General features: G+C 42.3%; 1 protein-coding gene across 7 annotated transcripts in view; it reads left to right on the top strand.

Annotated features, from left to right (window-relative positions):
- The window catches only part of LOC148542724 (diacylglycerol kinase delta-like), a 200,947-nt gene that overhangs the window by 96,982 nt on the left and 76,266 nt on the right, over positions 1-27,699 (top strand). For 6 of the 7 annotated variants that reach the window (XM_088466936.1, XM_088466950.1, XM_088466938.1 and 3 more), the window contains 4 exons: positions 17,957-18,067; positions 18,222-18,302; positions 22,596-22,700; positions 22,899-23,031. In XM_088466936.1, coding sequence (XP_088323062.1) covers positions 17,957-18,067; positions 18,222-18,302; positions 22,596-22,700; positions 22,899-23,031 — 430 coding nt within the window. Of the gene's footprint in view, positions 1-5,692; positions 6,047-17,956; positions 18,068-18,221; positions 18,303-22,595; positions 22,701-22,898; positions 23,032-27,699 lie in introns of those variants that run through there. The other variant, XM_088466941.1, reaches the window with a different exon arrangement.

Here is a 27,699-nt window from a genome sequence, read left to right as displayed (position 1 = left end):
CAGGCATAGGAGATTGCTGTGGCTGCTACTTAGCAGCCGCAAGCAATCTCCCGCTGTGCTGGGCTGCTGCAAAGGGAGGGGGGGCGGTGCCAGACCCGGCGCCCCTTGTGGAAGCCCGGGCAAACTGTACCCGCTCCCCCCCCTCTCGGCGCCCCTGAGTATGGATGCAGGGTGTGCGGTGTGGCCCCCCTCGACCCAGGCACCTATTATAGATACGCCCCTGCCACACAGGGTTGGTGTGACCCTGCCGAGAACAGGTGTCCAGTGGCACCTGTTCCCAGATGGGGGCTGAGCTGTCGCTGATCTGTGTTCTGAATGCAGCATCACAGTCAGCGCTGTCACATAGAGCACAGAGCGGCTCCCAAGTCCCTTGTGATGCTGCATTCACAACACAGCCAGAAGGTAAGTATCCGGTGGGGTAGGCTCCGTGTGGCGGATTAGTGGGGGTAGACTCCGTGTGGCTTGGTGGGGGCTCCAACAACTTTGTTGCCCCAGGGCCCCCACAAGCCTTAATTCGGCCCTGCATGCATGTGTAATTTAAGTTCCCGCATGCACACGGCCGCGCTGTGCGGAGGCGGCAGAAGAATTCACTTGGATCCCTCTTCTCTACCCTGGAACCTCTTTCCATAGGTCGGAGCAGGGCGTGGGGAATCAGCGCCATCTGAAGATGTCATAGGTCCTTGGAAGCAAACTCATTCACTAATAACACAGGTCTGCTATGAAAAAGCTTTTTTAACGAATTTTTGTGATACTTATAGATTTTTGGCTTCTGAACATGAAAATGACTCCCGATTTTGCATATGACATCACATTTTCTGCAAAACTTGTATTTATAAATAAGTAATTTTTTTCATATTCTTTAAAGTAATGAATGTATTCTGCCTACATTTATTATAAAACATTGGCCCTCATTCAGAGCCGTACGCTCTGAGCAGAGCGCACGCTCTGAATGAGGGCCGGCCTCCATGAAAATGGAGCGTCCTCCTGGACGCTCGTATAGTTGTGGGTCACCACCCACAGGCTATACGAGCGTGCTGTTTGATGGCCGCGATGGTCTTGACCATCGCGACCATCGAAACTGCGAGCCGGAGCCTGCGGTTGAGGTTTTCAACCGCAAGCTCCGGAGTGATTTTGGCTCTATCACTAGTGATGTCAGTGGGCCGGCTTCTGACGGGAGGCGTTCCCGTGGGAACGCCCCCGTCAGGGAGGCACGCCCCCGGCACGCCTACCAAAGGGGGCGTGCTGTCAATCAACATCGACAGCACGCCCCCATTGATCAGACACAACGAGCGAAGGACTTTCCTTCGCTCGTCGCGTCTGACGCATGCGCACGATGGAGCTCCCTCCGTCGTGCGCATGCTCAGTCCAGAACATCGACCTACTTGCGAGCGGACAGCCGCTCGCGAGTGGGTCTGAATCAGGCCCATTGTCTTAAATGGTCCACATGGGCCTGGAGCTGAAATTTACAAAGGGCCTAAACCCCATACTGTCTAAAGCAGTGGTTCTCAAACTCGGTCCACAGGACCCCACACAGTTCACGTTTTGCAGGTCACCCAGCAGGTGCACAGGTGTACTCATTACTCACTGACACATTTTAAAAGAGCCACAGGTGGAGATAATTATTTCACTTGTGATTTTGTGAGACCTGGGAAACATGCACTGTTTGGGGTCCTGAGGACCGAGTTTTAGAACCTGTGGTCGAAAGCAGGGGTTCCCAACCACGGTCCTCAAGGCACACTAACAGTCCAGGTTTTAAGGATAGCCATACTTGAGCACAAGCAACTTAATTAGTACCTCAGTTATTTTGATCAAACCATCTATGCTTTAGCATGGATATCACCAAAACCAGGACTGTTAGTGTGCCTTGAGGACCGAGGTTGGGAATCACTGGTCTAAGGGAACATTTCACACACACAACAACTACAACTACAAGGTGAGCTGGCGAAGGTGGAACCAAATACAAAAGATGCAACACAGTTTTGCCCTGTACCGGCTCATTTTAACCTCTGCCTAAAAAGTTTAGAAATTGGAAAAAATAATGTTATCAAATCCAGTTTAGTAGATCCAAATAAATTTTTACTTCCACCTCTACATATAAACTTAGGACTGATGAAACAATTTGTAAAAGCACTACCTAACCTTTCAACTTTCAAATATCTTTGCACCAAATTCCCTAACCTATCCGATGCTAAACTGAAGGAAGGCATTTTTACAGGCCCTGACATTAGAAAGTTAATAAAAGATGAACATTTCGGGCGTGTGATGAATATTGTGGAACTTTCGGCGTGGACTTCATTCAAACAAGTGATTTCAAAATTTTTAGGCAATGTCAAGGATCCAAACTACAAAGAAATTGTCAGGGAAATGCTTAATAGTAACAGAAACCTTGGCTGCAATATGAGTTTAAATGGTAAATTTTTTGAATTCCCATATTGAGCATTTCCCGAATAGTCTTGGAGACTACAGTGAAGAACAGGGTGAACGGTTCCACCGAGACATTAAAGATATGGAAAGAAGATACGAGGGTCGTTGGGACGTCAGCATGATGGCTGACTACTGCTGTATGATACACAGAGATGACACAGAAAAAGCTTATAAGCGAAAAGCGACAATACGAAGTTTGAAGACAAAAAAAAACAAGATATTAACGATTTTTTTCAATAATTATGCTTTTGTTTCTATTATTGTTTGATTTTATTGTTATTTTATTATGTAACAAGACAAAAACACAGTGATATAATCTACACTTCTTAGTATTTCACAATAAATATGTCAAAAACAATTAAACTTCGTGTTTTTTCATAAAAATGTATGTAACCCCCTTATAGGTAAATGTGATGTGGTAATTTTTTTTAGTATACTATTTCTTGATGTACACAGGAGTATAATTAAGACTATAAAAGTAGTATTAAAAAAGCTTTCAATACTTAAAATTTATCAGACCTGTGTAATGAATGGGCCCGTTACATAAAACATGTGGAAACTAGGCCGCATTGTTCCTCTTAATATTCCACTCTGTTTATTATGAGTTCTTTTTTCAGATTTATGATGTTTAAGGACCTATTCATCATCACTTCATTTTTACAAAAGCAGGTGAAAATTTTCATTTTCACCTGCTTTTGTAAAAATTAAGTTATCGGGCCATTCATCAAGAAGGTAAAGCAGGAGATATCACAGATATCTCCTACTTACCTTCCTTTTGCAGTTTGGCCCGCTGTCCCCATACACTAATATGGAAACAGAATTCAATACAATATTTTCGGAGCTTGAGTACGGTAGCATTCGCCATCTTCAGATGGCAAATGCTCCTTATACCCACTCCTTCCCTAAGGGAAAGAGTCCCCGGTCGCGAAGAGGGATCCTTTGGTCGCGAAGGAGTCCCCGGTCGCGAAGAGGGATCCGCCCCTGTCCGGCTCCTTCCATCTGCCGTTGGAGCTCCTGTACGCATGCGTGACCTGTAAAAGGAGCATTGAAAAGATTCACTGCTCCGAAAAGGAGCTGTGAAGCCGCTCGTGGGGACAGCTGATTTCGCATCAGCTGTCACCGCGCCGGAGCAATTATGAATTGCTCCGGATCCCACTGTGAGTTAGAATGTTAATTATCGGGGTACTGTAATTAACATCATGAATAGGCCCCTTAGTCTTTCTATTGACTTTATGCCTTATGCAACATTGTGCTTGAAATCACTTCCCATACACTGTATTTACTGTGTTGTTGATATTACTTTTCAATAAAAACTGTTTGAATAAAACAGAACCTAGATGGTCACGCAGAGAAGTTTCAGGCTAGTTGTATGCCTAATGCGCACTTTCATAAATGTACTTACAGTAGTTACCTACTGCATTGATATTAATTTCCTGCTTTTCTCCTCCATATATAGATGAAACAATCTATTAAGACAGGATGATAATGCAAATTTCCTATTGATGGGCAGCTGACCGATGCTCATATTCATGGCGAAACTGGCTGGCAATGGTAATAATACTCTTACCGCTCGTCAGGCCAGTGCAGGAAACCTAATTAGTAAATGCCTGCATCCAGGAAGCAAGCACTGTGCTATATATATACGCTGGGCAGAACTTTGACCCGGGGAGCCTGTTCTGGGCTTTCCACTGGATGGATTTGGACGAAAACTTCAGAGTAGTAACATTGGATCCCAGAAGACATACTAGGGGCTTGAGGTCCCAGTTGGACCTCCTGTTGGTGTACACTGGGCAGAACTTTGATCCGGGGATGCTGGGCAGTACTTAGACCCGGGGAGCCTGTTCTGGGCTTTCCACTGGATGGATTTGGATAAAAATTTAACAGAGGGGTGGCAATTGGTCTGGGATGCCTAATGGAGTGTTTGGAGCCTGTTTTGGGCCTTTAAAGAAACAAACCAGGAAGGTGCTCACAGTGTAGTAAATTTATTCAAACAAATTGGTATTGTAATATTTCATATGTTAGGCGTGCTTAGAAAAGATTATAACTGGCTCATATCATATCATTCCCCTTACGTTCCTAACTTGTTAAGTGGAGTGATATCAGATAAATTTAAAACATGTTTATCTGATATCACTCCACTTAACAAGATAGGAACGTAAGTGGAATGATATGATATAAGCCTGTTTTAATCTTTTCTAAGCACGCCTAATATATGAAATATTACAATACCAATTTGATTGACTATAAATTTACTGCACTATGAACGCCTTCATGTTTTGGTTCTTTCATTGTGATTTTCCATAACTGACAAGGATCCTACAGGAAGAGCTGCTGTCGTCGCTATTGTGTTGTGCATATATGCTAATATTATAGGAACGTTTCTTCCAAATTGGCGCAAAATCTACTGAACCGATTTTCATGAAAACTGCGTCATTCTATAGTGGAAACTCCTAGAAATAACCTGCACTTTGTTTCATTTCGAGCCCTCCAGTTAAAGCTGAGCAATAACAAAAACAAAATTGAATGATATCATCAATGCAAGAGATGGGTGAGGCACCATGTGAGTGGCCAGTAAGGGGTGGGGGGGAGGTGCTTTGGGCCAGCGTTCACTTGAATAGGATAGGCTACATAGCAGTCTGTGCCCAGGGCACACAGTGACATTGGTGTGAGTGGTGGGTGAAGGCGCTGCTGCCACCGGTCTGTATAGCGCTGCTGGTCATGTGGGCCTCTCGCGCAACAGGGCCCCTGTGCAAAGCAATACAGCTAGAACACCTTGTATAAATAAAATGTTGGCAGAAGAGATTTCATTGTGGGCGAAGTCATATAGATAGATAAATAGATAGCTGGGGGTGGGCTGCGACTTCCAACAGAAAGGTTATCTATTAAATAATTTAGCAAATCACGCCCTAAAGGTTAAGTAAAACATAGAGGAGCATAAAAAGTTAATTGTTAATTTCGCAGTAATATATACCATAAACCTTCTGCCAGTAAGGTTCTTGTACTTGGGTGACAGAAGTCCATCACGTTTCTATTCTGGTCTATCTGGTATGACTGCTCAAAATACTCTTTCACCTCAGACAGCTATTTTTAGAGCTACCACACCTGTGCCTTCCCTTGTACAGCTTCCCTGTTTACCTGGCAGGTCATTTCAATAAGAAGGTGGAGCCAGAGACTGCAGCCGCTCATGTTGCTGTCAGAGGAAAAAGAGAATAGACAGCACTCATGTTATAAGTGCGGGACTGAGCTAGGGATGGGAGACCAACATGCTTCTGGTCTGGCTAAGCTTTGAATGGTACTATGGATATCAAAGACAGCAGTATCTGCAGTATCTGGCAAGTGTGGATGAATTGCTGTATTGCTTTTAATGCTTTCCAGAGTGGTGAGACACTGTACATCACAGAACTGCAGTGGTTTCATTACTCATCTCAGTGCGCAATCCACAATGAATTAAAAGACCAATATGCTTCTGAGATAGGTGTCAAGGACAATTGTACATTTTTAATTCGGGGAGAAGGATCATTCTTCTTCTGAAGTCACCAGGGAAGGAGAGATCGCTAGTGATGTGGACAGCGACAGCTATTTTATCATGCCAGAGAGAATACCTGACCAGCCGTTCTTTCAGGTCTGATATTGAAGTAGCATTATAATCATGTTATACCGTATGAGAGTGTATTGTCTATGCCTTCACACAAGAGATCTGACATGGGGCCTGATTCAGTAAGGATCGCAACTGCTAATACACACGTAATTGCCCGATTGTTGCGTACTGCACATGCATCACAGTGCGCAAACCGGCTACTGCGATCGGGACTGCGATCGCAGTGACTACACAGACCCATCGCAGAGTGATTGACAGGCAGTGCCATTTGTGGGAGGTGACGGGGGGGTGGTCGGCAAAAAGCTGGCGTGCCAGTACATTTGAATGCCGATGCATGTTAGTACATAAATTAGCCACTGCGATGCGCTACGCAGCTTGAGTCCTCATAACGTGCGATGAGGTTAGCAATTTCTGAATAAGGTCAGAGCTTGTGCAACTGTGGGTGAGGCCGCGATGGTACTCGATGTTATCGATGGTTTCGCAGTCTTGCTAAGGATTACGGATGTGTGTAAGGTAAAGTGGACGTGCTTATGTTGTGCTGCGGTGGCATATCGATCGCAATGGATTAGCATACTATCGCACTGAGACTAATCGCTCTTACAATCGCAGTTGCGATTCTTACTTAATCAGGCCCATTGACAAGTCTTGATCGGTGTAGGTAATGTGAGTTATGAAAATTTGTATGTGACATTATTTCAATAACATTACTAAAATATATTTGTATAAAATGTACCTAACTTCTATGTATAACAGTTCAGTTAAAAAGGAAGGATGGGTTGTAGCAATATATGAAGGGAACAATGCTAGACAATTAATTTTAAATGAATGTGTTTAAATTGCACTTGCCTATCGCCCGAGACTCTGTAACAGACAAGAATCTGAAACTAAAACCTGTATTAGTCACTCATATTAAGAGCTGATCATCAGACTGCCCCAAAGAACTGTAAATGTATGGCAAAAACACAAAACTTGTGCATTTATATTGAGCTATGCTACAAAAAATGACTTTGTTGCATGAGTTCATACTGATAATAACATCAAACAAATACCCATGAAGAACTTGCTTCTTATTATGTTATCATGTTATAATAATAAGCAGGTACCAGCATCTCCTGCATTGCTGTACAAATTATTCAGTACATCCGCATTGTGGAAGGCAGAAGATATGTGAACTCTGGTCACAGAGCTTGTTTTGAATGTACAGGTGATTTTATTAGTGTTATGAGTTTCTTAGTTCTTAAGTAGTACACCTGACTGAGCCGAATGTGCAAATATTAGGCCTGGTGCCGGTCCGGACACAAATGCAGATGTTTATGCAGATTGAGAGATTGTTAGCCATTGTGCATGCGTGTAAGTCACACTGCTCAAGCGCAGCAATTGAATTGCTATTACACTCACAGAGGATTCACTCGCAAAGTGAGTGACAGGTAGTTAGCGTTTGGGGGAGGTAAAGGGGGGTGGCTAGAGAAACACAAGCGATTCCAGGACAGTTTAAACACTTTTCTGGGCGTCCATAAATTAGCCACTGCGTTCTAGCTTGCAGAAGGAGAGACCCGCTATGTCTGTGACAGCTTAGACTTGCTCCGTTTCTGGAGACCCGCTATGTCTGTGACAGCTTAGACTTGCTCCGTTTCTGGAGACCCGCTATGTCTGTGACAGCTTAGACTTGCTCCGTTTCTGGAGACCCGCTATGTCAGTGACAGCTTAGACTTGGTCCGTTTCTGGAGACCTGCTATGTCTGTGACAGCTTATACTTGCTCAGTTTCTGGAGACCCGCTATGTCTGCGACAGCTTAGACTTGCTCAGTTTCTGGAGACCCTCTATGTCTGCGACAGCTTAGAATTGCTTCGTTTTCTGGAGACCCGCTATGTCTGCGACAGCTTAGACTTGCTCAGAAGGCTGATGGCCACCTGATCTGCATTCGATGTTTCCGGTTTTGTGTGTTAGTAGCGGATGTGAGATGACTCTTTGATAAAGCTCCAATTAAGAGCGAAACGCGTTAAAGAAGCCTTCCCAGGTAGTTCTTCTGCTTTGGCAAATATTGGCTCACTGACAGCTGATTGCTATTTCCATACAGCACGGATACCCAGTGCAAAGTAGGACTCTGCATGGTGGCTGTTCTCCTGCACACTGCATGTGTGATCCCAGGCTTGGAGTCCATTACTTCATAATAGCCAACCTTCCTACCAGCAGTGAGTTTAGAAGCGCAGCCGCACATTGCTGAATCTTCCGTGAGACTCCCGCAACCAGAGGCTGGGATATACCATATGAAGTCGGTCAGTATAAACCTACATACTATTAGTACAGCCAGATCGGAACAGGCACTAAAATAAGATCTATGAACTGTTGTATACACGGACATTGTATATTATCTTAAAAGTTGACTGTGCAATAGCAGCTACTTCCGTATAATTCGATGAGTGCACACATTGTTAAGTGGACTAAGGAACCAGATTTTAAAACAGTCCTTTAATCAGAGGTGCATATAAAGATAAACCAAACTCTTGATAAAGGAACTTTAATCCAGGTCCAAAGAGATCTTCACATGACTTATTGCATAAAGGTGTAATTAGTAAGGTTTTAATTGAATGATTGCCGGTAATTTTGTTGAAGCTCTATTTTTATATTACTATTATTATTTTTACTATTTTTATTATTATTATTATTATTATTATTATTATACATGTATATGCTATAATCAAATATAAGTTTTTAATTATATACATGCAAAGGTGTCCGAGTACCTTCTTTTCAGCCAAAGCAAATATATCAGTTAATTAGCGCAGCACTTCAGATTTATTTATTTGGATGTGAGAAGCTGTCAGTGAACGTCTATATATGTACTGGACAGCAGGTGAGTAATTAGCGTATTTTCACAATTGCTTTCCATGAGAGATCGCAGCTGCGATGGCATTTACGTCCGGATCGGAAAAAGGCCCATGGTGTACTCGCACCTCATGCAAGAAAAATACATAGCACTTGCTACTGGAAATAACTATGTTTCAAATGCATTTATTATTTTGCTTGCAGGTAAGATCCTGGTTTCTTTTGCATATTGCAAGCAAATACTGGGCAGCTTTGTTTTTACACTGAAATGTAAAAATCTTAGGTCACATACTTTCCCAACTATGGTTTTGCAAAGTTGCAAATTGCTCACTTTTTAATTTGCTGTTCTCTCTGAGTTAGGCCCTGTATATGTATGTATTGTCTAATGTGTAGGTCAGTGCTAAACCAATGCCCTAGTACCAGAGTCTAAATGTAGATAGGTTGAAATATCTATAATTGCATGACATGAGGCTGTGAGGAATAGCACTGCAGAGTATTGTTGTAGACTGTGGGCCTGATTCAGCAAGGATCGCTATTCTGCTAGAACGTACCCGCACCTCAGTTGCTAATATTAGCGGTGAAATGCAACTGTTTGCATTCGCATTGCAATCACAGCCTCACATAAAGACGCCCACTTCCCCTTACTCACATCCGTATACTTGGTCAATACAGCAAAATAATCGGTAACATCCGACTCATACGCACAGTTAAGGTAGGTCAGACCTCACTCAGGAATTAATAACTTCATAGCACGCTATGAGCCCTCATGCTGCGTATGGTATTGCAGTGGATAATTTCTGCACACCCCTGCAATGGCGTTGTAATGCACTGGCATGCCTGCGTTCACCCGACCACCCCCTGTCACCACCCACAAACGCTACATCCTGTAAATCAGTGTGCTCTGGGTCTGCATAGCCTCTGCAAATGCATTTCCCATCACAATTGCTAGTTTGCGTACGCGCACTGCGATGCATAACGCATACCAACATTGGAATTAATCGACCGATTGCATGCGTCTTTGCTACTGCGATCCTTGTTGAATCAGGCCCAGTGTGCTTATTTAAATATAATAATTTACTACACCTTGCATTCCTGGCAAAGAGTGGATTTGGAGTGGGATATGTACATTGATGCACCAGGCTATGGGGTCACAGAATGACATGCGGGGGAGTCAGGGGCGATGCGGTGGGTTACAGGGGGTAACAGTGGCGGGAAGATTTGCCTACTTTTCCAGCTGGCCTGGAGCACCACCCGATTTTCGGAAGACTCCCGGCCATCCCGGGAGAGTAGGTATGTATGCTCTGGCGATATTACTAAAAATGTATTTTATATTCACAGACTGTAAATGCAGATTGCTCTGTGACTCCAGTTGTCAACAAGTGGTTACTTTTTGAAATTTAGAAATTTAGAAATAACCCATTATTCTGGTCCAAAAGAAAACAAGTGTCAATTGCATTATAATCTATAGAGGCAGAGTATGTTTAAGCTGCTTATGCTAGCTAAGAGGTGATTTAGTTGTGCCAGCTGTTAGAGTATTTTAGAGAGCCAAAAGCTCAATGATCAGTTATATATAAAGAAAACGGAGGGCGTATCAAGCTTGCAAATGATGACACCAGTGCTAGAGCAAGGCATATAGATGTCATGGAATGTGATGAGACTGTGCTGATCTGATGTATACCTGCCACATATGCTACTGGTGCAGAGCTGGGCTTGTCTTGAGATGTGCCCGACTCATCATATGGGTATAATGCACTATCCTTCTATGCATCTTTTTGCACATGTGCCAACAGATAGCCATCAAAACCAATATGCTCATACATGCCCAGCATAGAGCCAGTATAGTCATACATGGCCCCATATAGACAAAATACCTATACATGTCCCTATAAAGCCAATATGTCAACACTGTAATCTCATACGCTCTATACTACAGCCAAACATGTGAGGACATAGAATTGCTATATTATGTATATGATACTATGAGCTATATTCTGGGTTGTAGAGTAAATGGAATCGCACAATGGGTCCACAAGAAAATTAGCATATTTTATTTTCAGAGTCGTTCGCACAAGCAAGTCTTTAGCTGCGGTGCTCTACCCTCCATGTGTCAGGGTCCGATGCGACTGGAGTACGGCTGGAGGGTTCATCGTGCATTCGGAAAATGCAAAAAATCACATTACACAATGGAAATGAAATATAGTTAATGGATAGATAGATTGTACTTTTATTTGTCTGTGGTATGTCGTATTACTGTTTTGTTCCCAATTGTAAAGTGCAACAGAATATGATGATACTGTATAAGTAAATGTTATTATTAATAATAATAATAATAATAATAATAATATAAGTAGCTTGGAGTATCTGTAATGCTTTGGGTTCAATCCAACTGTCTGCGAATGGTGCGAGTTGCCATTGCCACGGCGTTAAAACGCTGGCAGCGGCACCTGCACTCACACCCCTCGTTGCCCGCTCCGAGCTCCAATTTACACAATTTTGCTTGGAGCCCTATAGGGCTGCGTGCACTTTTATACGAGTTCAGGCTGCCATAAAGTGTGGCTAATTAGTTCGGGCCCTTTGCAAAACACACGCGCGTGTGCATAGACACACATTTAAAATAACACTTAAAAGTATATGTGCATGCTTCCCCCTTTATTTGTGTACAACGAGTGTGCACTGCAGTGTAAAGTGTCTTTTAAAACACAGTTGAAGCCGTTTCAGTGTGTTTGCATAAATGGATATGGGTTTTTTTTTCTAAAAAATATTTTTATTGAGGCTCATTGCAATACAGGTTGAGTCTCCCATATCCAAAATGCTTGGGACCAGGGGTATTTTGGATAACGGAATATTCCGTATTTTGGAATAATTGCATACCATAATGAAATGTCTTTGGAATAGGGTCCAAATATACACACAGAATGCATTTATGTGTTATATACACATTATACATACAGCCTGCAGGTAATTTTATACAATATTTTCAATAATATTGTGGCTCAAACAAAGTTTGTGTACAGAAATTAAATTCATTTATGTTTCATATACACCTTATACACACAGCCTGAAAGTAATTTTATACAATATTTTTAATAATTTGTGCCTTAGACAAAGTTTGTTTTCATTGAACCATCAAAAATCAAAGGTTTCATTATCTCAGTCATGCCAAAAAATATCCATATTTCGGAATATTTGGATATGAGAGACTCAACTTGTACAGTAGAAAACGTTCTTAGGAGATCAGAGTAATGAAGAATAGGAACAATTAATAATGTAATGTATTGTTGCATCGCATTTCACTTATATCTGGGGCTATAGCACCAGCACCCCAGTCCCCTCCAGACACCTTCCTTTGCTACTTTTTGCTGACCATATAATATGTGCATTTCGCGTTTCCATGGCCATACCATGCCCTTACTATATTATGCCCGTCTCTGCATACCCATTCTAGACCCCTTAGTCTTACGAAGTTGGGATTATGCATGAAATAAACATCGATTTTTTAAATTTGTGTATAAAAAAATGCAACTGGCAGCCAAAAAAAACAGCAAATAGCATTCATGTTTCAATCTTAATAAGGTCCTATATATGCAACCCTAAGCCTTGATGGTGGGGGAGGGTAGGTCTCCGGGACCATCAGTAACAATCTTGACTTTAATCCTCCTTTAAACCCCATCTATGTGTATATATAATATAATAGTGCATCTAGAAGTATGTGCGTGGCTGTGTGGAGTGGTCTGTTGATGGATTAAAATAAAAAGTTGACCGGAGCTCATTGATTTCCAATGAGTGTGTGACCTGACTGGTCTCTGTCTTATGCATGTGGTCAAGAACCAGACAATATGTCATCGGTCCATAAATAAAAGAGAAAAGATGCTGGCAGTGATATTATAGTCACATATTATGGGAATCAAGTTCAAGGTGTGATTCTGGGCAACAGGAAGTCTCCCATAAGTGCATACCTACATGTCATAATAGCTGAGAGCTTTGGGGGCCCATCTTCCTTGTCAAAGTTACATGTGTTATATGCATTTTTTCACCATTTGGGTGGTACATAGGGGCTCTTACAAACTACTTACTCCCCTGGGGCTACGGTGTATCTTACAGAACTAAGGCTGCGGTATTGAACTTGTAACATGAAAAAAATGGATCATGGACTTGAAGCTGCCGAATCATCCATGTATTGTGTGTATTAGTACAGCTTACTCTGACTTGATGGATATAAAGAATATATTATGCATCTTATTTCCTTGTTATCTTCTTCCGCATTGGTTCAGTGAATGACTTGAAGACTACTGTATAGAAGACTAGAAAATGTTAGTCGAAAAATAAACTTTTACAAAGTAATTGTTAATTTCTGGTGTTAGATAATGATAATAATAATAATAATAATAATAATAATAATAATAATCATTTTATTTATGTAGTGCTCTTTCTCCAATAGCGCTCAATGGGGCAGATGTATGAAGCTCTGGAAAGTGATAAATTAGAGCGTGATAAACGATCAGCCACTCAGCTCCTAACTGTCATGTTACAGGCTGTGTTTGAAAAATGACAGATGAAAGCTGATTGGTTGGTCGTTTATCACTCTGCACTTTATCACTTCTCAGAGCTTCATACATCACATCTGCCCCAATGTGCTTAACATGTACAAATAACATGATACAGAAGTTAACATTTTTAAAACAGTATAGAATTTAAGAATATAATATAACATAAAGAACATGGCACATTGCTTCTGGAATTTGTTCATGTAGTAATCGTGCAAATTAAACATTTGCAATATACAGTATTAAGGTTATATTTACAGGCCCTATCTCTCCTGTTTATATTTAGCCAAAACTATGACTAAATAATTGTTTCTTTATCTTCATTTTCTTTATATATATATATATATATATATATATATATATATATATATATAAATAAATAATAAGAAATAGGTGGGTACAGTGCCTAGAGTGATTGAGTGAAATAGGTGTTTGAATTATAACAACTGTGCTATAAAGTGAAAATATAAATAGTGTTAAAGTGTAGCAACTAAGCCTGAAATGTTAAGGCATCGTCTCTATGTCAATGATAAAATGCTGGTAAAGGTATCGGTAAACAATTGAATAAAGCTTAATTGACTGCAGAGCGACAAGTTTGCTAAAGTGCAAAGAAAAAAAGGATGTAACCTAAATGAACTCTTTAGTTCGTCTCAAACGATATATCACTTTGAAGTATACAATAAGTGAATCAAAGAAATAAATAAAGTGTTAGTGCTAATAAATATAATTTTTTTTTTTACAATTTATTCAGAGACACATGATAATAATAATAAGAAACAATAAAAATCCTAATAATCTTTCGGCCTTTTTATAAATATATTAAAAAAGGTAAGAACATATGGATAGATTCCAGAGGAAACAAAATACAGATATCAAAATTCATTAATAAAAAAGTAATAAATAGCAGCTTATCTGAGTATATGGAAAGAAGTTTTTTCAACGTTCATGAGGCAAGATGTAACCACCACCAACGCGTTTCGTCCTGGGACTTCATCAAGGGGATAATGTGTTGGTGGGGCATTCCCATATTTCTACCCCACTGAGAGTTCATTAGAGGTCAGAAGACCGCATCATTTCCTGTCTGTCCAATCTCATAGTATTGTTCATAATTGACTTTATACAGGTTCTGCAACTTGTAATCCTAAATGACATTAATATTGTAGTTGTTTGCGCTCATTTCAGCATTGTTAAAAGGGTCATTTAGTTTTATGATAGGGCCACTTCCGCCCTATTTCATTTGTGCTTCCGCCCTCTTTAGAGATGTCATATCCATTAAATTCCCGCACTTGGGTAAATATGTTGTAGCTGGCCGCGTCCTCGATCCACGTCACTTCCGCCCTTTTAGGCTGGCACTAGTTCGTCACTTACGCCCTTTTTCAGACTTTGTACTTGCGTAGACTCCGGCAAATTACTCTTCACTTGTAAAAACACCCGTACACTAAAAAACACCCAACAAAAAAAGGCCCAAGGTCGCTCAGTGTCACAACTTTTTCATTTAATAATTAAAAAACAATACATAAAATAGCATAGTATATAATATAACAAAACCTCAATGGACGTCAACATACCAGCTTCACCATAACCAGGGTGCAAGCTCCAGGTAGGCATTGATGCCTCCCAAGTAATTCAGTAGAACCTGCCACACAACACATTTCATTGTTTTAACAACTTTCTCAGGGGATCCTTGAGGAAGTTGTGAAGACAATGAAATGCAGATAAGCAACTTGAAAAGTTACCTCACACAGTATGTGTAGTTACGCAATATGATGCAAGACGCTCCTCGCAACTGAGGTGCACCAAAACGAGTAGCATACAGTATTTTTCTTTCAATGTTGCGACTTGGTGAATCACAGATGTATTGAAAAGCCGCTCAGAGTGTACTAGAGACAATAGGCTGCAACTTTAACCACACAGGAATTGTTATAAAACACATTCAAAGTCACAGATAAGCACAACAGAACTTGGTGTGAAGAAAAGCTGCGGCTGCTTGCTTCGCAGCCCTTTTTACACAGATTCAGTCGCAGTTGCACACAGATGTACAAATGTTGCAAGCCCCAGTGGTCAGTGTACAGTAGCAATGCAATTTTGACGCTTCCAGTTGTTTTATTTATGCAAATTAGAATCACATTTGGAGCGAAAAAAGACACTCAGCGATATCAGTTTTAGAGATGTGCGCGGATCTCTGTGTTCTGGTTTTGGGTCTAATTCATCATCAAGTACTTTAGTTTGGACTTGGTTTGGTACATATTTGGGTTCTATAAAAATCAATAAAATCACCTACAATCATGTAGTTTGGACCTGTTTACATGAAATCCAAACCCTGAGTTCTGACCCGAGCTGGGACTCGGTTCGACTCGGAACCCCAAAGTGAACTTGAACCGTGTCTCAATTTGGCTCAGAACCCCTAAGTTTGGGTCTGTTTGTATTTCAGGAAAACCCAAACGCACATCTCCAATCGGTTTATCACTAATTAATACACTCATACCGCCCTCTTGTGTGTGTTTTGTGTCTTATCTGTTCTTCATTTCTTTTTTAAATGGTGTATTGTGTATTTTATTATATACTAGCTGTTACCCTCGCTTATGATGGAATCGCTTCTGACAACATTTTTTCTATTTGCGTTCTAGTTGTATTGCTTTGCATAGGGATCTTTTCGCGGGAGTTGCCCATGTGACCAGCAGCGCTATACAGACTGGACTAGTGGCAGGAGCGCCTTCACCCACCACTCACACCAGTGTTAGTTTACCATGTGCACAGACTGCTATGTAGCCTATCCTATTCCAGTAATCGCTGTCCCAAAGCACCTCTCCCCCCACCCCTTACCAGCCACGCACATGGTGTCACACCTATCTCTTGCATTGATGATGTGAATACATTTTGTTTTTGCTATTGCTCAGCTTTAACATGATGGGTCGATATGAAATAAAGTGCAGGTTTTTTCTAGGAGATTTCACTACACAATGATGTAGTTTTCATGAAAATGGGTGCAGTAGGTTTTGTGTCAACGGGGAACAAGAAACAGACAGACACAATGGACCTCATTCAGACCCGCTCGCAAGCGCTGAGCACTCGCAAGCGGGTCGATGTTTAGGCCCTGGCAAGCCCTGGAGTAAGACAGAAATTCTTTCGCTCCGGGGCTTGCTACAAAAGGGGCGGCTTTCGATTTTGATCGACAGCTCGACCCATTGTGTAGGCGGGGAGGGGGGGTGGTTTCACAAACGCAGGCGTTCCTTAAGGAACGCCTGCCGTTTGTGGGCGGCCGCACTGACATCAGCATTGATGTCAGTGGGGAGCTTCCTGCTCGATCAGAGCAGGAAGCTCCCTGGGGCTTGCAGTTGCCGAGACCCAACCTCAAGGGTCTCGTCGCAAGCCCCGATGGTCGCGATGATCTTGACCATCGAGACCATCAACTTGGTCGTTCGCTAAAGCTGTGGGTGGTAACCCACAGCTTAGCTAGCGACCAGGAGGCCGCACTTCAAAAGACAAGCGGCTGCCCTCATTCAGAGCGAGCGCTCGCATTTTGCGAGCACCTCTGAATGAGGGACAATGGGCCTGATTCAGACCCACTCGCGAGCGGCTGTCCGCTCGCAAGTGGGTCGATGTTGTGCACTGAGCATGCGCACGATGGAGGGAGCTCCGTCGTGCGCATGCGCCAGACGCGACGAGCGAAGGAAAGTCCTTCGCTCGTTGTGTCCGATCAAAGGGGGCGTGCTGTCAATGTTGATTGGTGGGCGTGCCAGGGGCGTGCCTCCCTGACGGGGGCGTTCCCACGGGAACGCCTCCCGTCAGAAGCCGGCCCACTGACATCACTAGTGATGTCAGTGGGAGTGATTTTGGCTCTGATAGAGCCAAAATCACTCCGGAGCTTGCGGTTGAAAACCTCAACCGCAGGCTCCGGCTCGCAAATTCGATGGTCGCGATGGTCTCGACCATCGCGGCCATCACAAAGCACGCTCGTATAGCCTGTGGGTGGTGACCCACAGCTATACGAGCGTCCAGGAGGACGCTCCATGAAAATGGAGCCCGGCCCTCATTCAGAGCGTGCGCTCTGCTCAGAGCGTACGGCTCTGAATGAGGGCCAATGTTCTTATAATATATATATATATATATATATATACCTTTAAATAGATTACATTAACTATTACATAATGATTTATAGACTTCTTTTGAATGACTAATACTAATTCATCAATTCAAGCTGTCTTCAAATTTATTCTAGATTTATGATAGAAAGTTTGTGAGTGGGCATGTCAACAACAGGCATTGCATATATATAAAGGAACAGTTTCCAGTTAATTAAACTGGCACCATTTGCTGTCTGGCAGAAAAATCCAGAATTCTGCAGTACTACAAACATTTTATTTTTGAGTAATATACCAGCCAACAACATGTTATCCTCTCCACTTAATCATTATGAGTCAATGACTATGTCAGACATACAGTAGTTTTTCAGTCCCAAAGATATATAAGGGGGACTTTTTGAATGCCGTCTTCTTGTATTTTATTGTAATACTTGAATTTTATTTGAAAATCATATCCAGACTGTGTATTGTGTTATTTGCAGAAAAGTGTGAAGGAAGGAATCCTACTGAAACAGACCAGCTCCTTTCAGAGATGGAAGAGACGCTATTTCAAGCTTCGAGGGAGAACCCTCTACTATGCCAAGGATTCAAAGGTCTTTATTTTCACATTGCTTTGAATAACTTTTTTGTCATTAATGCATACATACTAGCACTAAACTTACTGCTACTGCTCGTTGATGTGTACTTTTAATAATGTTAGTACATTAGGCATGCCATGCAAAGTAAACATTGTACTTTTTTCAACAGTCTTTGATCTTTGATGAGGTAGACCTTTCTGACGCCAGTGTGGCCGAGACCAGTACCAAGAACATCAACAACAGCTTCACGGTACAAACCTTTTTGTGTAATAGTAGCCTTTTAGTAACGTTTTTAGCACAGAACTCAGTTGCACTTTCCAAGCAAGCTTGCATGGAGACATATATTTTGCCCTCAAGTATGTCCACATGCATACAAGTATACACCCGCCTATAACTCGCATAATGATGCTTGGTCAAACCTAGCAAGCAAAGACAGTCTGCACCTAACTTCTCAGGTACTACACACTGATACTGTGTCCTGGCTCTTAGTCAAAGTAATGTTTACTGCCCAATATTGAATGCACCTTATTAAATGAACCTTTCCTTAGTTACACAGCTTGTTTTTACCCATAAGGCTGATATTAATGGGCCTATATATTAATAAACAGCAATCGGACTGGTTTTCTTTCACTGCTTATCGCAGCAATAGAATGTCTCCTATTCCTATTTTTTAATTCATCATTAAATCCTTGTTGAGACAGCTGAGTGATGCTGCTTCAGCAATGCTGGTTGACAGCTGTAACAGTTAACTTACAAACCAGTATGAGAGTCTGCGAATGTTTGACCCTTGTGCCATTGAACTAGATGCTCGAACTTGGGCTTCCAATTCTACTTTGACAAAAAAAAAAAAAGATAAAAATAATAATAATAAAATGTTTTAAAAAAAAAGAAAGAAAATAATACATATAAAAATATTTGTAATTTTATCTGAAATGCTTAATTTAATTAAATAGAGCATGTTTCTATTATTCCCTGCTATCTCCATCATGAAATGACAATAGTGAAAGTACCACTGCTGCCGATGATTTGCATGGGATAGTTATTCCCGGACGAGAGCGGCAGTGACCCATTGATAAATGACAAATATACCCTTAAGTGTCGGAAAACTGGGATATATGTGGTAACAGAATTCTATATTTTTACAGTGCCACTTATTGAGCAAGATTAACTGGTAACAACATGTGATCGGTCTAAAACTGACAGTGTAAGCCTATTTCTCTGAATAACCACAACCACAAGTCTGTCAAGCACAATAAACTTTAACACCATATTTTGTGCACATGCAGCACAATAGCATACTGATGGGTGCGCTTGTAACCTTTAGTAAATAACTGTAAAATTACAGATGTGTCCATGTCCATCTTACTTCCTCGCTCGTTATACAGCCCTTCTAGTTGTGCCATGGCGTGGCGTGACTCAGTAGCACCGAGCAGCTTTTCGTGCAACTTTTTACCTTTAAATGCGTCTTATTTGCAAAGCGATGCAAACAGGACGCACAAGCAGCTTCTGCTGATGAAAATGATGCGGCATGCCTATAGTGTGCAACCGTGGGCGTGTCTGCAAGCCAAGCGTTACGTTACAGTGTCACAGCTGCTGAATAAGACACATTTGAAGGTAAAAAGTTGCATGAAAAGACGCTCAGCGATACGGAGTCGCACTGCGCTCACGCATTATGTTTAACACGACTTGTAGCACACGGAGGATAGATAGGGTATTGCACAAATAAAACTCATGCGTGTCTTCCGTAAATGAAACCTCACCACAGAGCGTGGCCGACTGTGAAAGTACCTTGCTCCCCTCAATTTCTGCCCATTGTTTTCATTAAAACGTCCTGTCCTACAGGAAGGAATCTTGTATTTGCGATATGAGGGACTAGTCAGCTACATCATTTTGCCTATACAGCAGCAGTGAGGACACTTACTATGATCTGCCCAACATTCTGCCACACCATAGATGGCATTTTACTGTCCTGGGGCACATTTATCACAGGATGAAGAGCCCTTTCTCTGTAATAGGACCGTTTTTGCTTTGCACAGTTGGGCAGATGTACTAAGCTCTGGGAAGTGATAAAGTGGAGAGTGATAAATGACCAACCACTCAGCTCCCAACTGTCATGTTACAGCTGTGTTTGAAAATGACAGTTGGGAACTGATTGGTTGGTCATTTATCACTCTCCACTTTACCACTTCCCAGAGCTTCATACATGAATGGGTTACCTTAGGTGTAATAGATCCTTTGAATGGGAAAGCCTGTTTAACAAGTATTGCAGTGTCACTCACTTGTACCACCATAATACTTCCTATCTCTTATTGCCATCTCAGGATGGCAACAGCATAACAAAAGCATTGCTAATCCATGAATGTTTTAAAATAAATAAAGTCTGTTTTTAAAGTAATCTAGTTTCATGTTTTTCCCTATTAGTGGAACTGAAAGACCAAATCTGGGCTTTCAGTTCCACTGTCCAAACCTACTCATGAGCACATCTGCAAAGACTGGCCTGGTGTAGTTAACTCTAAAGGTGCCCACACAAACAGCGATCTACACACGATCCCACGATATGTGCGATTTCCCCTGAACTCTCCCCCGGGAGCTCCCCGATTTACACGATTTGGAGTGAAAAGAGTCCAATCTGACTTAAGATATATCTTGCATCTTAACTTTTTTTTTTTCCAGTGCATCGGGTCCCAGATTTTTCAGATCTGCTCTACTGCATGGCAGATCTGACGATGCGATGTGCGACCAGTGGGGACTCGCATCGTGATCGTGAGTGGGGACTCACGTTTTACTCTCAGTTTGGCCGTATTTTACACGATCTGTCATTCCAATGTGTCGGAATCGCCCATATCGGGTAAAATATTGCTATGTGTGTGGCCAGCATCACTCCTCCAGGCCACTATTGCTCAGCCACTACAGCAATATATTTTTTTAATTAAAATACTGTAATAATTGATTTATTTATCACCGCAATACGCAGCTGATAAGAAAATCAGACATGTCACCGATACCCAGGTCTATAATAATAAATTGACCCTAAAGTCCTATAAATATAGATGAAAATCTTCTGTATCTTACCTATGATACTTAAGCAAAAAAGGGTGGGCTGCGCTGCACATCCTAATTTAAACACAATAAGAGGTGCTACCTTGCTGAGACCTGTAGTTTTACAGCAGAAAAAAAGTGGGGAAAAGCAGATGCACACTCTAAGCACTAAGAATACTGAATATCAAAATATATATAATAAACTATCAATTAATATGGTTTTCTATTAAGGTTCGTAACCTACCTGCTCCAGGTGAATTTAATTAGTATGGGTCCTGTGCTTTGCAGTACACACATGTAATGGGCACTATGAAAGGTAAGTCCTAGATAAATGTACACAATGTGACAGCATTAGGGATGTTAGGGACCCACCCGCTAAGGTTCACCTTGATGTGGTAGGTGGGCAAACACATTTGGCCAAACATGTACTAAGAACCTTAATAGAAAACTATGTTAATTGATAGTATATTATATATATATATATATATATATATATTGATATTTAGTATTCCTAGTGCTTAGAGTGTACATCTGCTTTCCTCACTTTTTTTCTGCTATGACACTTAAGTGTCAGTCCATAAATCAGGGATGGGGAACCTCAGGCCGGAGGCCATATAAGGCCTGCGGAATCATTTGGTCTGGAATTTGGGGCTTTTATCTGCTAGCCTCATCTGGCTAGCAGGGTGCCTAGAATGGTACCCTGCAACCAGAATCTATGCAGCAGTGCCACCTGGAGCGTCCTTAGGAGGCTTCAGACGGTTACACTGCTGCCCTTACAGCTCCGGGCATTGCTGTAATCACCTTCAATTGTGACCCACCCCCGTATAACGTCACATGGAGAAGGCATGGCCTGCACACGGCTCGTGAATAATGTTATATATATCAAAATGTCCCTGAGCAGATTAAAGGTTCCCCAGCCTGCCATAAATGGTAGCGAAGCTGCTTATTATCCTGTAGAATGATAATTTTAATAGATTTTTTTTTTATATTTTACCTCTGAAATTAATTAATTTCAGGTCAAGACAACTCTATACAGGTGTTGCCATTCGTCATTATTACACACTATACCATTAAGTCTCCTTTAGTCACTGGATCATTTATTTGCATGATTTTAACTGTATTCTATTTAGCTTAATCAATTTACCTTAAGTAAATTAAAAAATGTTTATTCTATTACCTTACTTATCTTTTGCCTTTAAACCCTCACTCTTCTTATTTTCAGTTCATCCTCCTGATAGATTATCTATCAGTATTTCTATATTTATCTCCCTTCCCCCTCCCCCTCCCCATCCCTGTTCCATTATCCTTCCCAGTTCCCTGCCTGATCAATGCGAGTTATAGATTGCTGAACTCACTCTAGGACAGTACAATTCCCAAACTGTGAAATATATGATGTGGGGAGAGGAAGCAGAGAGAACCAGACAGTAGAAAATCGAAGTTTGAGAGAGACAAGCAACTTGGAGATAGATAGATACAGTCTGTGACATTCTTGCCCTCTACACAGGTTATCACTCCATTCCGCAAGCTCATCTTGTGTGCTGAGAACAGGAAAGAAATGGAAGACTGGATCGGAGCCCTGAAATCTGTCCAAAAGTGGGAGCTTAATGAGGTACATCAATTCTCCATGATAATTCAGTGAGTAGAGTACAAGCATGCAGCCAACAATGTCACACAATGGTGTTATCTTCTATGCATTGGGTTTCATGATAGTGTTACAGCCCTATATTGTTGTGTGGAGTAGTCCTGGATCTAACCCCCCCACCCCCCTAGTGGACATGGATGTTATAATTGTAATTTTTGCTTCCAGCCAACTCAGTTTAACATGGAACATTTTTCGGGGATGCACAACTGGTACGCCTGTTCCCACGCCAGACCTACGTTCTGCAATGTGTGCAGGGAGGCATTGTCCGGAGTCACTTCCCATGGCCTCTCCTGTGAAGGTAATCTATTTACATATGGAAATCACTGTTTACCAAACGAAAATGAATGAAATGGTGCATTATGCAGATGAATTCAATATTTTACACACCCTGCAAATTATGTTTACCTAGGCAAAACATTTTTTTTTTAAAGAAATAACAATCATACATTTAAAGCAGACTGCTAAAATTCCATTCACTTAAGCTGGGTACACACTGACAGATACATTGGCCGATCAATTGATCGGCCGATGTATCTGCTGCCCGTCGGGCAGTGTGTACCCGCGATATATCGGTGAACTTCGGCGTTCACTGACAAATCACATTGGCTGTGCTGCACAGCCGATGGACAGATATGTCTGCAGACCGCCCGTACACACACAGCGGCAGCCGCGGGGAGGGACACGCCCCGCGCCTGCCGGGACACACCCGCCGACACGCCCCCTGGTCACCGGGACCCACAGCAAGACGCAGATGATGGCCATTCAGTGTGTATGAACGACCACCATCTGCAGATATAGCTGTCAGGTGTGTACCCACCTTAAGGAGGAGATGTATCAAGCCTTGGAGGGAGATAAAGTGGAGTAGTTGCCCCCAGCAACCAATCAGCTTCTATCTGTCATTTATCTAGCACAGTCTTTGAAATTACTTTATCTCTTTATTCATTTTCTAAATGAAAGCACACCTATTATATTCTGTCGCAATCCCAGAAAATACAACTAATGTATTTAAAATGTATGAATATGTCAGTGTGAAAAGTAATCGGATACATCTCTCTGTCTTTAACGTGCATGTAAAACAAGTTACATAGGTGACATCTTCTGTCAACCGTACATTTTGATCTGTGTATTTATAAGATGGGCATGTGTTGTAAAAATGGGCTGTTGCTTGTTTGTGTAGTGTGTGGGCAGATTTTTCTCGGTCTTTTCCAAAAGCTAAATCATTGCCAGCTATCCACTGGCAATACAATTAGTTTAGTAAAGCAATTATAGGAAGAGACATTATCCACATTAAGAATTAGGACCGGGCGAGGCGATGGCAGAAGACACACATCTACAGTATATGCCTTCAGAGCATGCATGTTTGTAATTCAGGTTTCTATTATACCGCACCTGCTAATGCAGATCCAGAATTGTCTAGATGTGCAGATAATCTGTTATAACAACACTGCCAGGGGCTGTACCTATAATGGGTGCAAGGTGTGTAGTCATACTTGCCTACTTTTTTTTTTCTCCCGGGGAGGAGAAGCAGGTGGGTTGCAAAGGGGGTGGGGCCTGATGGTTCACATCATTAAGCCCCGCCCCCTCATTGTAAATTGTCATGATTGCCACAAATTTAAATAGGGGCGGGGCTACAGTACGTGTTTCTTGAAGAATCGCATAATTAATCCCCGCACCCTACACGGGGACCTGTGATCGCTGCGGAAATTCTCCACATTCTGCCCACCTCACTAGGAAGTGGCCAGCAAGCGGGAGAAATGCCTACTCTACCGGAGGTGAGGGGCGGTTGCCCAATAAATTGGGAGCCTCCTGCGACTTCCGGGAGAGTAGGCATGTATGTGTGCATAGCACATGGGCCCCTGGGTCCAGGGGGGCCCACACACTGCACACCCAGCACCCATATAAATATACTTACCGCTCCGTCAGCCCGGCATTGGCTGCAAAAATCACCGGGAAAATGGACACCGTGTCCATTATTGGTGATTCCAGCATGCGCAGTAGAGATGTCCCAGGGACGCAGCGCGGGTGCCATGTTCACGGAGACCTGCACACGCGCAGTAGACTCTGGCACAATGCAAGAATCTACTGCACCGCCGGAGAGGAGGAGGCCCGATCAGAGCCTGCACTCGGACCCCCTCCTCTCTTAAACCGCCTCTGAACACTGCAGGGGACTGTTAGCTTCCACATGAGCCTGTATTATCTGTAACAAAAAAAGAAATTAGGGGCCTTTTCATCACCTGCCTCAAGTTGTGGCAGTGGATTCTTACCTACTGGAGCAATTTGGCATTGCTCCTTTGTGAGGACAGCTGTTCCAAACCCTAACACCTGCAGTTACTACTCACTCACTCAGACACTCACTCACTCACACACTCAGACACTTTCATTCACACACTGTTTGAACTTTATCACTAGTTATAATGTACAAACAGATATGTCCACGAATTAGCAGATGTGTCAGAAGGCGATAGCACTTTATTGTTTCACCCTATACATCGCAGGGCTACAGCCGCCGAGGATACCCCTATTGTCAATGATAACCATGCCTGAAGTTAGATGATTCTTTTGCATGAGATATCCTATTTATCATGTCCAGTGGCTGCATTACACATGCACAGACCTGTGAGGACTGGCCTAGCGAAGGGCTAAGCTATCGTCCAGCAACTATTGTTACAGTGTCACAGCCGCTGACACTGTAACGTAGCATCTTGCATGCTGATGCACCCACAGTCACACACAGAATGTAGGCCTGCCACATATCATTGTAATCAGCAGAAGCTACTTGTGCGTCCTATTCGCATCGCTGTGCCAATAAGATGCATTTTAAGGTGAAAAGTCGACACGAAAAGACGCTTGGCACTTCCAAGTCACGCCGTGGCATGGTGCGGCTAGAAGGGCTGTTTAATGCGCAAGGAGGCTAGATGTATGAGGACACATCTGTATGTTATATTAATTATTATTATAATTACATTTTGTGGAGCGTTAATCCTGATTTATATGCAGGGTATGACTTTATTCTGACTCATTAATCTTTGCTGTTTCCTGAATCAGTGACTGTACACTTTCCTGTCTAGAGATCCTAGCGTTATGATGTGAATAGCTTAAAATAGCTGCAATGTAACCAGCTTGCACTAGTTCCCGCTAAATTTAGGAAGGTAGAGGAAAGATGCAAGCAGAGGGAAAGCCATTGCTCCTGTGTTAGGAACTTTTCACTTTTTACGTATTATTATATTAGCTTCATATGACATACAGATATGTCCACTTGCATCTTTGCCGCTTGTGCAGCAAATCGCGCCATGTATGGCAAGAGTCGTGCACCCCCGAAATGGTATGCGCACTGTTTTTGCACCTGCAACCCATAGGATTGCATGGTGAAAATGCAGTGTACGACATGGCATACCGTGGCGCACACCGCTGTGGCAAATCACATGGCACGATGCTTGCACGCGTTTGCAGCGCGAGCGGCAAGGATGTAAGAGGACACTTCTATATATGTATATTTTAAGTTACTCTGGAATAATTTAAAATTTCATATTGCTTTGAAATTTTATTTCTTTCAAATACATTGGTTAAATTGACTAAATGGCACTGCTACATTCAGGGGTGTATTTATAATGGGTGCAGGGTGTGCGGTGCACACGGGCCCCCAGCACCCATAGTACCTAATACTTACCTCTTCAAGGTCCCGCGTCGGGTTTCTTAGCTGCTCAAAACACCAGAAAATGGCCGCCGCGGCCATTTTTCCAGTCGTTTTGCGCTTGCACTCTGAGGAAATCTCCAGGAAAATGGCAGCCGTGCCATTTCTCCGGTGATCTGCGCATGCGCAGTACACACTGGGCACACTCTAGTGCCCAGAGTCCACTGATTCTGCGGTGGCTGGTCAGCCGCGTCAGAGAAGGGGGCCCATTATGGGGGATTTACACGGGTCCCCTCCTCTCTAAAGATGCCCCTGGCTACATCTTTGGGGGTTTCAAAATATTAACACACAAGGGGGTATATTTACTAAAGCGCTGGCTTTTAGCAGTGGAGACGTTGCCTATATCAACCAATCAGATTCTACTTAACATTTATCTAGCACAATCTCGAAGAAAATATTTGGAATCTGATTGGTTGCTATGGGCAGCCTCTCCACTTTTAAAAAACCGCACTTTAGGAAATATAGCCCCTGGTATGTTAGGCATTTAATGTTATTGACCCTTTAAATCCAGCAGCCAAATCCGCTGATCATGTGACAGCTTTGAAAAGTGCCACTTAGTAAATTGAACCTGCATCTAGCTGTACCTAGTAAGTAACTTTTCGTAATTTACTTATTGTCTTGTGTAATCTTTCTGAAAACATTGCCTCATAATTTCAGAATGTCACTATCAGCAATTTAACTGCATGTGGTTGATTTTAATTCAGTAATATAATAGTGTGCACAACACTCTGGAGATTAACAAGTGCGTACCCTTAGCAGTTACAATATTAGAATTAGTGGTGTCCTAATCTCTTGAATCGATACAATATATAAGAGACATGGTACATGAACTGCTGGGGAGAGTTTATATAATATAAGATTGAATATTATGCTATATAAAATCTCCCCAGCGGTTCATGTACCTTATAGTAGTATCACTCAATGATACTATGCTGTATATACTGTAGTATACAGGGGGCACCTTATTCTCCCTGTTACCTGTCCCCCCTTAATAAAATACCCGTAGGCCACAGTGCTAGCTGCGCTTCGTTCTCTTACCTGCAGTGCTGCTGGGGTGTGGTGACTCCTCCTTCCTTCTCTACACTGGTGCCCGACATCATCACATCATTAGCGTCAGTCCAGAGAACCACAGAGGAGCAGCCTGTCAGGCTGTCACTTCAACAGCGCTGCGGGAGTCTATCCCCGCAGCTCTGCTATAGAGAACAGAAAGGGGAGGACTTTGCTTGGCCAGCACCCAATACAAGTCTGTGCAGCCCTGTTTGCCAGTACATCCCA

The sequence above is a fragment of the Taudactylus pleione genome, unplaced genomic scaffold, assembly GCF_031769625.1.
Source record: "Taudactylus pleione unplaced genomic scaffold, aTauple2 ptg000009l, whole genome shotgun sequence".
NCBI classification, from domain to species: Eukaryota; Metazoa; Chordata; class Amphibia; order Anura; family Myobatrachidae; genus Taudactylus; species Taudactylus pleione.
This window is presented reverse-complemented; position numbering and strand designations above follow the sequence as displayed.